We start from the raw sequence: 14,325 nt of genomic DNA on the forward strand, positions 1-14,325 counted from the left end.
CCAGCTCCGGGGTACCTCCCTGCTGGCCAAAACCAGCCAAGAGGGACACTGATCCAGCAAACAGGTGGCGGAATTCACAGCTCCAATGGCCTTGTCCACTTCATCAGGTGTCACCAGGTCAAACTCCTCCCAGACAGATGGACAAGGATGGGCCCCAGTCACCTCAACTGACTCGTTTACTTTACTATGTAACTTTAATCAGAGGGCTTTAATACATTGATCTCATCCTTTAATCAATCCTGCTCTTATAACAACATCATGAAACATTCTCTCAGAATCTACTACACAAATATGCACCTACACAAGTGCATGCATGAAGGCATCTCATGTTCTTATACAGACATATATCCCCTTGTATTCATGTGAAGAACAGTAGGCTTGCTTGCCATGCACAAAGCATCTTCAGTGTCCACATATACTTTATGCCCAAATGAGGGCATGATTATATTTTCATAGTATGCACATACACAGACACATACAAAGGAAATGAGAATGCACTTGTACATCCTACCACATGTAAACCTATATGTAACAGAATTTAGTTACATATACATAATGTATATGCAAAGCATGGAAAAAATAACTCTTCAGTGGGGAACAAAAGGATCATCTCACTCACTCTATACTTGCCTAGCATTAAATTGGGATCTGTCCATATGCCTGCAATGTTTTATCTGCCTGTCTTCCCAACTCTCTTCCTCTCTTTTCTCGATGTTTCAGAAAATTCTCATTGCCATGCAAACTCAATGCATGGGGAATCCGTGATAGCTCCAAGCATTTTTCAGAAGCTTAAATGTCATTTTTAATCACATTCTCCATCGGTTACTTTTACTGCACTTCTGCCTTAGAGTTTCTCATTCCATCACTTGTACACAGACCATTTCCTGATTCTTCTACTTATGAGAATTATTTTCTGCTTCAATTACATATATGACTGCATGTCTCTTATTAAGAAGATATCATTTTTAGCAACTTTAAAATCAACTGTGTTTACAGTTTTTGATCTTCTAATTATTCTAATTATCCAGTTATTAAGAGATTGCAAATAGGGCTATGAAAATCATTGTTACCTGATATGATTTTAATATGGGCACAGATTCTTCTCCATTGGGCTCAGATAATCCTTGACTTTGTAGTAGGTTCCTCACTGTTTCTTCCATTCTAGAAAGAGAAGAGGAAGAAAAAGAGATATTAATGCACAGAAACTATAACATATCTCATTATACACATACTAATACACTTTACAAATACAATTTAAAATAATTCTATGCTAAACTAACAATGCTAAAAAGAATATTTCATATTTATTCATATACAGGCAGAGTTGGGCAGCAAGTACCACGGCGTGGAACACCGTTCCACCGGCGAAAATGAAGCTGCGTGCGCAGTTCCATCATAGCAGGGCGTGCACGCAAGATTCGGCTTCTGCGCATGTGCAGAAGCCGAATCCCAGCCAGCAGTAACAGTAACCGCCACTAGTTGGCCCAGAAAGCACACGCTCTCTGGCCCCACCTTCCTGGAAGATTTCTTCCCACTGGTGGCTTCCGGGCGTGATTGATAGGGCGCCTCTGCTAGAAAAGAGTCTTCATGCTTGCGCAGCCTTCTCAGAGTGAAAATGGAGAAAGATTTCTTGCAATGCAGCGTGCAGCCAAAAGGTATGTTGTCTTGGTGCTGTCTCTTAACGTGCATTCTTTCCGCCCCTCTGCCCGAGAGGTTTCTGCTATGAAGGGATGGCTAAGGCACTGCGGGTGTTGCTGCTGCCCTCGCTGCTGCCAGCGCCTACGGAAGCCCCTACCAAGCTCAGCTGTGGGCAGAGCTGCATCTGTCAGGGCTGCTCTTGGCATGATTGCCTGGTGTCTCATTGCAGAGAAGAGTAAGCGAAGGCTGGAGGGAGGGAGTCCAGGCAAGGGTCCCTGCAAGGCTCCCCTCCCCAGGAAGAGTCCAGCTCAATCGCCATCCATCTGGGTTATGGAAGCCGCAGGGCTGGAGTTTAGGGTGGTGGGGGAGAGAAAGAAAAAGAAAGAAAGACAGACAGACAGACTGTTGGCTGCATGCAAAGAAACCAGCAGAAGTCTTTCTTTCTTTCTGTCCCCCACCTTTAACTCCAGCTCTGTGGCTTCCAAATCCCCAGCCAGGGCAGCACCTGATCTATGATTGCACTTCTAGCTTCATTTTGATAGTCAATGGAGGCTCCTCTTCTCTCCTCTCCCCCCTGCTCGTTTCCACCCCACCTGAGCACTGACTGAACAGTGCGTCCATCAGCATGCCCGGGAAATGTAGGGGTTTCCTGGGCATGACTGCACTTCCTGCTCTATGGTGACGGTCAATGGAGGCCTCCCCTTCTCTCCTCTCCCCCCCCGCTCATCTCCCCCCACCTGAGCGCTGACTGAACAGTGCGTCCATTGGCATGCCCAGGAAACAGAGGGGTTTCCCGGGCGTGCCAACAGACACACTGTTCAGTCAACGCTCAGGTGGGGGGAGATGAGCGGGGGGGAGAGGAGAGAAGGGGAGGCCTCCGTTGACCGTCACCAAAGAGCAGGAAGCGCAATCATAGATCAGGTGCTGCCCTGGCTAGGGATTTGGAAGCCACAGAGCCGGAGTTAGGGGTGGGGGAGCGAAAGAAAGAAAGACTTCTGCTGGTTTCTTTGCATACAGCCAACAGTCTGTCTGTCTGTCTTTCTTTATCTTTCTCTCCCCCACCACCCTGAACTCCAGCCCTGCGGCTTCCAAACCTCAGCCAGGGCAGTAGATGCTCTGCTAGTGAGCTTCCCGCTCTATTCTATGGTGACAGCTGGAGCTGGAACTAAACAGACCGCCCGAGGGATGTCACGGAGCTGCCAGATCCCAGTAAGATGGGCGTCTCGCGCCCGCCCCACCTCCTGCACCCCACCCATGATAAGGCCAAAAAAATGAAAAGGTATTCTTTTCAGGGAAACACTCCTGGGCGGGGACTGTTTAGGGATGCGATTTTGTGCATGCACAGAAAACTATGCTTACTAATCCTAACTTAAGACTTCTGTAGACTTGGGGGGGGGGGGGGGGAGATTCTAGAGATAGTGAAAATCTGAAAAACATGCTATTTGAGTACAGGTTAAAGCTTAATTTATTAAACCCTCATTTAATGGAATTCAGATACAAATTTCCACCTGGACATTTTGCAAATTAATGGGCTATTCATAAAAATTAAGTTGTTTGTTCAGCAATGCACTTTGGCATTCAATATAATTTTCTACAAAATTTCTACACTTTGACAAAGAGCTAAGGACATAGCCATGTTATTTGACTATGTTATTTGATCTGACTACAAATAATTTATTCTACCACTGTATTTAAAGAAAGATGAACCTAGGAACTCACAAGCAGAATAAAAAAGCAAACCATTGTTACATTTCTTTGGAGTTATACAAAATAGTCCACCAATCCAGAAAGGATTCACTAGTTTTTCTTTCTTTCATTATAATAGCAGAGTTTATTGAGTATTTTATGGTAAGGTCAGCATTTATGCTGTTTCCTAAGGAAGCTTCCCAAGAAATTCATTCTATTCAGATGTCTAGTTATAATTGTTACTTTTGGTATGATTATTGATTTGATATGCCTGCTTTCCATTTATCAAGAGGTACTAGCACAGTCATTCCAGCTTCTGACCAAATGTGAACAAACCACCAAGTATAATGTTCAACTAAAAGGTCTTATTTTTTCCAGCAGCAGATTGGAATAACTTCATTTTGACATAGATTTTAATCTTTTTTCAATTTCTTTTTCTTGTGAACCTGTGACTTCACAAACTTGCCTTATATACACTTTCATGGTTAAATCTTCAGGACACTGAAAAGGATCTAGAAAGAAAATCACCACCATAATCAGCTTGCCCAAGTGGTAGACGGGCTGTCCTGCTGAGTCACCATTTATATGAATCAATACATTCATATGCATGTGATTCAAGTCACAGAGACGGTAGCAGCTACAAAATTAAAAAGTGGTATTGACATTGTGGAAATCTCATCAGTTACATGTATAATAATCATTAAGGAACAATTATTTCACCGAAATGTTTCTAGACAAGTAAAAAACAGTAAGTGGTCACACACATTACTGAAATGAATATATACCAACACTCACATCAAATGTGAAAAATTCCTTTCTCTTTATTTCCACTAATCTAAACAAGAAGCAAGATTTAGCTCTCTAAAACATTGTTTCCCAACCTTTTTTGAGCCGCGGCACATTATTTACATTTTCAAAATCCTGGGGAACATTGAGCGGGGGGGGGGGGGGCAAAAAGGTTTGGACAAAAAAATATCTCTTCCTCCCTTTCTCTCTATTTCTCTCTCCCTCCCTCTTTCTCTCTCTTCCTCTTTCTCTCTCTCTGCATCCCTCTTTCTTTCTCCCTTCCTTCCTGTCTCTTTTGCTCTTTCTCTCTCCCTCTTTCCCCCCTCTTGCTATTTCTCTCACTCTTTCTTCTTTCTTTCTTTCTTTCTCTTTCTCTCTCTCATTCTGTCTCTCTTGCTATCTCTTTCTTTCTCTCTTCCTTCCTTCATCTCTCTTTTGCTCTCCTTTTCTCTCCCTCCTTCCCCCCTCTTGCTGTCTCTTTCTTTCTCTCTCTCTCTCTCTCATTCTATCTCTCTTGCTATCTCTTTCTTCCTTCCTTCCTCTCTTTTGCTCTCTTTCTCTCTCCCTCCTTCCCCCTCTTGCTGTCTCTTTCTTTTTTTCTTTCTTTCTCATTCTCTCTCTCTCTCATTCTGTCTCTCTTGCTATCTCTTCCTTCCTTCCTTCCTTCCTTCCTTCCTCTCTTTTGCTCTTTTTCTCTCTCCCTCCTTCCCCCTCTTGCTGCCTCTTTCTTTCTCGTTCTCTCTCTCTCTTATTCTGTCTCTCTTGCTATCTCTCTCTTTCTCTCTCTTCCTTTCTTTCTCTCTCTTGTTCTCTCTCTTCCTTCCTTCTCTGTGGAGGCCGGCAAAGCTTTATCTTATTTTAAATGTTCCGGGGGGGCTGGCAGGGGGATGGGGAGCCGTTGCAGCCACCGCTGCGAGAGGAGCTGGAGAAAGAGGTGGATTGGACGGGCGGACGGACATCAGTGGCAAGAAGCCAGGGGCGCGAGGGGGCTGGAGGCACTGGGAGGTGGGGGTGGCCGCGGCACCGGCCTCCGCACTTTCGTTGCTCCCCACCCCAAACTCCAATGCCTGGCACCTTGTGCAGCCCTGGAAAAGGATGCTACATTGCTGGCTACTACCTGGTGCCACCAGGGAATCTCCAGCTGGGCGAGGCGCTGCCTGTGCCTCAGACCTGGAGCTTCTGCTCGCAGCCGCCACCTTGGCTACTATTCGATGCCGCTGCTGCCAGTGCTCTCCTGCTGGGCCCCAAAGACGCGAAAAGGGAGGCAGGAAGAATTAAGCTCAGCTTCTGATCTCGGAAGCTGAGCTTCGCGGCACACATGACCATGTCTCGCGGCACACCAGTGTGCCGCGGCACACTGGTTGAAAAACACTGCTCTAAAAGAAAATATCTGAATTTGAATAAATTATTAGGTATACATGAAATACTCAAAACACATTGATACACAGAAATATGTAGATGCATTAGGGCAGGTTTTTAACTTTCAGAACAGTGCATCATGTGTGTGTGTGTGTGTGTGTGTGTGTTTAAAACATGTATGTAGCCACCTATATTTCTGAGTGGTGTTCCTATTTAATATTTAAAAATATATGAAATCACATTACAGCTATAAAACTCAACAGATATGAAACAAAACAAGAAAAAGTTGGCACCAAATATGTTCTAAGGTTTGATTATCTAATCTTCTCCCAATACTTAGGGGGAGGGGAGTCAGATGTTCAAATCCTTACAGAAGGCTAAAAAGGTGGAGGCCTGCTGATCTTCAAGGGGGCAGAGGGTTGCAGGGGCTGCTACAGAAAAAACATCTTTCCTATCTCCCATCAGATGGCAATATTTAGGGAAGGGACCAGGAGCATGCCCACCCTGTCTGACTTGATAGGATGAGTAGATGTCATTCAGGGAAAGGTGGTCCTTCAGTTAGCCTGGCACTATGTCATTTAAGAGCTTTAATGTGATGGCAAACACCTAGAATTGCACCTGGAAAGAGGATGGAAGTCACAGCAGCTCACACAAAAGAAGTGTCCCCATTATTGTTCATCCTATAGAATTCTGGACCGGTTGAATTTTCTGGATGATCTTCAAGGGCAGCCTTTTGGTCAGTGGAAAAATATGATGGTTTTACATTTTTAAAAAAGTCATCCAGAAACCAATTTTCCACTGTATATATTCAGAATACTACTTTCATTGTTAAATGTGGGAAACAGTATTTTTAGAGACAAATAATAATAATAATAATAACAACAACAACAACAACAACAACAAGAAGAAGATTGGAAGGGACCTTGGAGGTCTTCTAGTCCAACCCCCTGCTTGGGCAGGAGACCCTATACTACTTCAGACAAATGGTTATCCAACATCTTCTTAAAAACTTCCAGTGTTAGAGCATTCACAACTTCCGGAGGCAAGCTGTTCCACTGATCACTTGTTCTAACTATTAAGAATTTTCTCCTTAGTTATAAATTGCTTCTCTCCTTGATTAGTTTCCACCCAGTGCTTCTTGTCCTACCCTCAGGGGTTTGGATAATAGCCTGGCTCCCTCTTCTTTGTGGCAACCCCTGTGATATTGGAACACTACTATCATGTCTCCCCTAATCCTTCTTTATATTAAACTAGACATACCCAGTTCCTGTAACCGTTCTTCATATGTTTTAGCCTCCAGTCCCTTAATCATTTTTGTTGCTCTTCTCTAAACTCTTTCTAGAGTCTCAACATCCTTTTTACATTGTAGTGACCAAAACTGAATGCAGTATTCCAAGTGTGGCCTTACCAAGGCACTACACAGCGATATTAACACTTCATGTGATCTTGATTCTATCCCTCTGTTAATGCAGCCTAGAACTGTGTTGGCCTTTTTTGGCAGCTGCTGCACACTGCTGGCTCATATTTAAATGGTTGTCCACTAGGACTTCAAGATCCTTCTCAAAGTTACTACTGCTGAGCAAGGTACCAGATATAATGTAACTGTGCATTTTGTTTTTCTTGCCTAAATGTAGAACCTTACTTTTTTTCACCATTGAATTTCATTTTGTTTGATAGCGCCCAATGTTCAGGTTTGTCAAGGTCCTTCTTTTATCCCGAGCCTATCTTCTGGAGAGTTAGCTATTCCTGCCAGTTTGGTGTCATCTGCAAATTTGATGAATTACTGGGCCTAAAACAGAACCCTGGGATTCTCCACTGCATACTCCATGTAGATGCAGTTCCATTGAGCACTACACGTTGAGTGCTGCTGGTTAGCCAGTTTTGAATCCATCTGGAGGGGGGTGGGTGTCTAACCCACATTTTTCAACTTTATCTAGTAGTAGATTTAGGACAACTTTATAAAATGCCTTACTGAAGTCCAAGTAAATTAAATCAACAGCATTCCTATGCTCCACTAATTTTGTCAAAGAATGCAATAACATTAATTATTTATTTATTTATTTATTTATTAATTAATTAATTAATTATTGATTGGTTGGTTGATTGGGTGATTGAGTGATTGGATTTATATGCCGCTCATCTCCGGGGACTCTGCCAGATTACTCTGACATGATCTGTTTTTTGATAAACCCATGTTGGCTTTTGATTATTATTTTGTTTACTTCTAGGTGTTAGATGATTGCTTGATTATCTTTTTCAGAATCTTCCCTGGTATTGAGGTCAGGCTGATAGGTCTGTAGTTTCATGGATCTATTTTTCCCCCTTTTTTGAAGATGGGAACTACACCAGCTCTTTTCCAGTCCTCTGGCAGTTCCCCAGTCCTCCAGGACCTTTGAAAGGTATAGCTCAATGGTTCTGAGATCTTGTCTGCCAGTTTCTTCAGAACTTTGGGGTGTAATCCTGGTGATTCAAACTTGTCTAGGATAGACAGGTGTTCTCTTACCATTTTCTTTCCTATTTAACTTGTGTTCCAATATGTTTTTTGTGATGTTATTTTTGATAAGTTGGACTGTTTTTTTCTCTTTGTGTAAAAACAAATGCAAAAAAATGAGTTAAGTAGCTTTGATTTCTCCTTGTTGCTTGTCACCTTCTTGCCACTTTCTCCCTGAAATAAATCAATTGTTTCCGTGACTTTTTTCTTGTTGTTAATATGTTGGTAGAAGCTTTTTTGTTATTTTTTACTTTTATGAAAATATACTATGTAGTAAACTCATCCCAGTACTCTGTTTTAACTGTTATAGTAGAAAATTAAAGCATTTATTGCTGTCATTTTTAGGGAAAAAATGTGTATATTGAAAATAATGGATTTTTGCAGTGAATTAAGTTGTTAATTTGAAATTTGCAAGGTACTATCCTTGTCTAGGCGTACAGACATCAAATAACATAATTTTGTTAGCATGCTAATTGTGTTTTATAGTAGATCTGTCCTGGGTGAAAGGGACACAGGAAGCTGCATTATTTCAGGTTTGTCCATTCAGCTCAATATTATTTGCATAGAAAAGTAGAATGAGGGTTACTATTATTGGCTGCACACAGTCAGCCAGACTTTGTGACTGGATTTGGCATTTTTCTCTATCAAGTCCAAGAACCTGTGATAAGCAGATGTAGTTTAATGATGTTAAAGGTATTATTGCAGGATGCCAACTATTCCTATTAAAGCTTTATTCTGCAATTGACTGATGGTGATTCTGTCAATGCCAATGGTGTTCAAGTGGTGTTTAATGGCTTTGGGATTGCAGATAAGATGTCTATAATTATGGGTGCTATCTTTGCTTATAGCTGCTATAGTTGCTCTACACCTACTTGGAGGTCTTTCTATTTTGTGATTTTCTCCAGTTCTTCACCTTCTATTCTGCTCTCTCCAGGTACTGCCACATCCACCATCCAAACTTTTATTTTTCTTTCTGACAATTGTTATGTGGTAGGTGCTTGTCTGTTTGATGTTTCAGAGCACTGTAGTCTGTGTAATCTCATTGAAGCAGCTAAGCAGGTGATCCTGTTTTTTCAGTTTCTTTGCAAAAGTGGAATTGCTGTCTGTCGCTATCTTCTCAATTCTGTTTATTTTTAATGCTTGGTCTTGTGCAGCCAGAATTAGTCCTCTGTCTCTTTCTTCAACTTTCCTACTCTTAACTATTCCCAGGCCTTATTATCTCTTATTGTTGTGGTGGTTATGGTGAGGTGTTGCAACTACCTATCTATCAAGTTCTTCCCAAGAAGCTGGAATAATCAGATGTTCTGGTTTGAAGGTGTTATATATTGTTTTTTTCTAGCATGTATGAAACCTGAGAGTTTACAGAATCATTTCCCTAATTAGCATCACTTATCCCTCCCCAATGCCTTTTTTTTTTTGAGCTGAAAGATTTCTAAGAATTTTAAAATCAAGATAGTTTTTCCAGTAACCAGATTCACACAGCTAAAGTCAAGACATGTGTCTGATAAAACAATCTTTATATTACACCAATGATATTTCAGCAATGCCTTTACTTCACATAAACCACAAAATAGCTAGTAGCGAATGACTAACATTTATGAAATAGAGATTTAAGCAAAGGCAGCTAAAGAGGAAAAGCCAACAGATTACAAATGTTTTTTTCTTCCTTGATTAAACAAATGTAATTTTAATCGTTTTTACATTTTGCATAATAGGTAAATATTGTGTAGAACAGGGGTGAAATGCTACCGGTTCCTACCGGTTCTGCCAGGCAAAGGGATATTAGTTTTAATGAGATGTCTTGGCATTCAGCCAAGAGCAATTATCACATGGTTAAAATGTTGCAGGCTGCAAACCACCTTGCTTGAAGGAACCCATTGAGAAACTTCCTCAAAAGAAACTCCCTTTCTTCCTCCAGAGCAAAATCAGAAATTCTAGGGAAGATTTCTCTGTGTCTTCTGTTTTTCTTCCACAGCAGAACAAAAAAGCCTCTTCCTGTGAAGGCTTTTCCTGAATAAAAGGCTTTATTCTGATTTTCTCCTGGAGCAAAAGAAAGCCCTTTCTAGTGAAGTCTTCCCTGTGTGTTTATTATGATTTTCATCTGGATTGGAGCAAATTCATCTGGTGGCAGACCATAAGTAAAAATTCTCCCCCTGTTTTATTTAATGTGTGGGCCACCCACTATTTAATTTACCACTTCTATCCGGGCCTCTCTTACAAACTGTATACTTGTCTCTCCCTCCCTCCCTCTCCCCCCCTCTCTCTCATACATACACACACACACATACAGAGGTCCATGGTAAAATTGTCTTCTATGAAACCAGTCCTTGGTGGCAAAAGGTTTGGGTATCTGGGTATCTATCTATCTATCTATCTATCTATCTATCTATCTATCTATCTATCTATCTATCTAATCTTATCTATCTATCTATCTATCTATCTATCTATCTATCTATCTATCTATCTATCTATCTATTTATTAGATTTGTATGCCGCCCCTCTCCGTAGACTCAGGGCGGCTCATAACAGCAATAGAACAATTCATAACAAATCTAATAGTTTAAAAACATTTTTTTTTAAAACCCTTATTAATCAGACATACATACAAACATACCACGCATAAATTTTATAGGCCTAGGGGGAAAAGAGATAGTTCAGTTCCCCCAAGCCTGACGACAGAGATGGGTTTTAAGGAGCTTACGGAAGGCAAGGAGGGTGGGGGCAATTCTGATCTCCGGGGGGAGCTGGTTCCAGAGGGTCGGGGCCACCACAGAGAAGGCTCTTCCCCTTGGTCCCGCCAGACGACAATGTTTAGTTGATGGGACCTGGAGAAGACCGACTCTGTGGGACCTAACCGGTCGCTGGGATTTGTGTGGCAGAAGGCGGACCCGGATGTATTCTGGTCCGATGCCATGATCTCTAAATCTCTAAATTAGACCATGCAGGGTCCCTACAGGAGAGCCCTTTTAAGGATTATGTATTAATAGAAAAGCAACTAACTTAGCTCTGATCCTAAACACTAAAGCTGTTGCACATAAGAAACAGAAGAGCTCTGATCAACTATCACAGCCACATTTTGGATCCAAGTGGAGGACCTGGGAAAGGTGTCAGGATAATAGAATAATAGAATAATACTTAGAAAGGACTTTGGAGGAAACCCTATACCATTTCAGAGGAATGGCTGTCCAGTCTTTTCTTAAAAACCTCCAGTGATCAAGCATCCAGAATTTCTGGAGACAAATAGCTCCACTAGTTAATTGTTCTGGCTGTCAGGAAGCTTCTCCTTAGTTTTAGTTTGCTTCTCGCTTTTTTTTCAGTTTCCATCCATTGCTTCTTGTTTTGCCTTCTGGTTCCTTGGAAAATACATCTCCCCACCCACCCGCCTTCTTCGTGGCAGTTCCTTAAAATCCTGTTGCTATCACAGTCTTGGGCAAAGCATGTGAGCCATTTCCTCCTTTCACTGGTCCATGAAAGTACATCTGTAGTATATACATAATCAAGTTGAAAAAAGGTGAAGAACATTTTTACAGAATTATAGATATGTTGAGGCTGGGCATGACAAGGAATGGCTGACAGAGGAGGGGCCAGGTGAGGCACCTCTTGATGTGAGTGACATTCAGTTGGCCATGCCTACCTAGTTACATGACCACCAAGCCATGCCCACAGACCCAGTAGGGAAAATGTTTAGATTTCAACTACTGGTGTAGAACACTATAGAAAAAAAGTATGGCAAATTAACCTTTCACTGATTAAGCACCAATTATTACTAGCAAACAGTTGTATATTGTCAAAGCATGCAGTCATGTGAACAATTGCAATTTTCCAATCAAGCAATTAAGATAATGGTCAAATTAAAAATGTATACAACGTAATCAGCTTGAAACAATTTTAATGAGTTCTCCTCCTTCTTGTACTAAGTCAGCTGAAAGAAAACATTTTTATTACATTAGTAAAGAATAAAAGTCCATCAGTGATCATCTGCATGCCACATGCATGTGTTTTCCATTGGCCCCGAAAGATTTTAAATTATAAATGCACAGTTGAAGGAGTAATGAAGAATATAGTTTACTCAGTAGCCTTCTTGGAGAGGAGTCAAGATCATTAGTCAAACATTTTGAAGTGATCAGATTATTATTTTAGCTGCTGTCTTTAACTGGGATTTAGATGCATTAAATTATTTAGATCACCAATTTATGATTTCCTGTTAATTATTAAACTAGTTGAAGTATTTAGGTTATTTGTGAAACACTGTTCTAAGGCATCATATTCAGTGAAATAATAAAAATCAATAATGAATGACATAATTCTATTGAAAACTCTTCTACCACTCAGAATTAAGACTAAGATATTAAAGGCATAACCAAAATGAATTTAGTTATAATGATTAAATTCACTCTAAAATACAGTAATAGGATTAATATCAATTTAAAAAACCTGGATGTCAAAAACAAAGGATATTGAAAGTAATAAGAATTGTGAAGGTAGTTTGGGTTTTTGCTCAAAAAATTATCTGATGGAATAAAATATTTTTTTTAAAAAAACATATTTGAATGATGGCTTTTCTAAATGCTTATACTGAGCACAGTAATAATGGAAAGATCAGTTATTTCCATTAATCAAATTGGACTTAATAAAGTACCATATTTTGGAGTATAAGATGCACCGGAATATAAGACGCACCTTAATTTTGGGAGAGAAAAGCAAGAAAAAAAGAATTCTACCTCTGCCTCTGCCTACCAGTGTCAGGATTAGTGGGGCTCCACCCTTCCACTGGGATTTTGATAACAAGCAGCACAGATCTTTTTATCTGTTCTAACAATAAAAATGAATTTTGCTTTCTAAGATTACAGAAATGTGAAGTGAATAAGAAATTACAAGTAGTCATATATGATTATATAATCTTCTGTGTTTTTGTATTATTAATAAAACATATTAGTAGCAGATATTCCTTGATTTTTCAGAATCCACTTTTGTTGCATAAGGTAAATCTTAGATTTCTGCTATGAAAGTGGTCAGTTTACTTGTATAAGGTGACTAACTAAATTTCCCAAGTAAAGTCTCCTCAGGTGTTACTAGGAAAACGTAGAAGATCAAGGAGATTTCTCTAAAGCAAATATCCTTAAAATCTTCAATCAGACTTTGTTTTATCGTGCATCTGTTGGCATTTTTTTCTGCAGAAATTGGGATGGAATTTAACTGGAGTGGGTGGGGTGGGTTATGATTTTCATGGGGGTAGAAGCCAGACTTGGTTCCACTCCCAAAATGCCCCAGTCTTCGTTCATATGGCCGTAAGCATTGAAAGCCAGATTTTCTCACAGCAAGACCTGATAGAGAGGCAGCATCTCAGTCCTCCTGGACCTGCCATTTCGTAAACATGCTACCGGCTTCCCAGTAAGTCATAGAAACATAGAAACATAGAAGACTGATGGCAGAAAAAGACCTCATGGTCCATCTAGTCTGCCCTTATACTATTTCCTGTATTTAATCATACAATGGATATATGTTTATCCCAGGCATGTTTAAATTCAGTTACTGTGGATTTCCCAACCACGTCTGCTAGAAGTTTGTTCCAAGGATCTACTACTCTTTCAGTGAAATAATATTTTCTCACGTTGCTTTTGATCTTTCCCCCAACTAACTTCAGATTGTGTCCCCTTGTTCTTGTGTTCACTTTCCTATTAAAAACACTTCCCTCCTGAATCTTATTTAACCCTTTAACATATTTAAATGTTTCGATCATGTCCCCCCTTTTCCTTCTGTCCTCCAGACTATACAGATTGAGTTCATTAAGTCTTTCCTGATACGTTTTATGCTTAAGACCTTCCACCATTCTTGCAGCCCATCTTTGGACCCGTTCAATTTTGTCAAGATCTTTTTGTAGGTGAGGTCTCCAGAACTGAACACAGTATTCCAAATGTGGTCTCACCAGCGCTCTATATAAGGGGATCACAATCTCCCTCTTCCTGCTTGTTATACCTCTAGCTATGCAGCCAAGCATCCTACTTGCTTTTCCTACTGCCCGACCACACTGCTCACCCGTTTTGAGACTGTCAGAAATCACTACCCCAAATCCTTGTCTTCTTCTCTTTCCTCCAGATCCTCATCCCTGCATCTTTGCTGCCTTGGTCATAGCCTGATTCCCAAAGCAGCCCAGGGAAGTGTGTTGCGAGCCTTTTAAAAGAAAGCATTTTCAGATGGCAGATCCCCCTCCCCGATGGCAAAAAGGGTGCCTGAAATGCGAGGATAGTAGAGGAAAGAGTTTTTAGCTAGCAGATTCCCCTCTGTTTTGGGGGAAGGGGAATCTGCCACCTGGAATCTCTTTCCTCTACAATCCTCATGTTTCAGGCACTTTTTTTTGCAATCAG

The 14,325-nt window shown here is 40.8% G+C and overlaps 1 protein-coding gene across 4 annotated transcripts in view; it reads right to left on the reverse strand.

Moving 5' to 3' along the window:
- The window catches only part of NCKAP5 (NCK associated protein 5), an 845,077-nt gene that overhangs the window by 328,269 nt on the left and 502,483 nt on the right, over positions 1-14,325 (reverse strand). For all 4 annotated transcript variants that reach the window (XM_070731175.1, XM_070731183.1, XM_070731191.1 and 1 more), the window contains one exon: positions 1,071-1,161. In XM_070731175.1, coding sequence (XP_070587276.1) covers positions 1,071-1,161 — 91 coding nt within the window. The remainder of the gene's footprint in view (positions 1-1,070; positions 1,162-14,325) is intronic.

Source organism: Erythrolamprus reginae, chromosome 1 (assembly GCF_031021105.1).
Source record: "Erythrolamprus reginae isolate rEryReg1 chromosome 1, rEryReg1.hap1, whole genome shotgun sequence".
Taxonomy (NCBI): domain Eukaryota; kingdom Metazoa; phylum Chordata; class Lepidosauria; order Squamata; family Dipsadidae; genus Erythrolamprus; species Erythrolamprus reginae.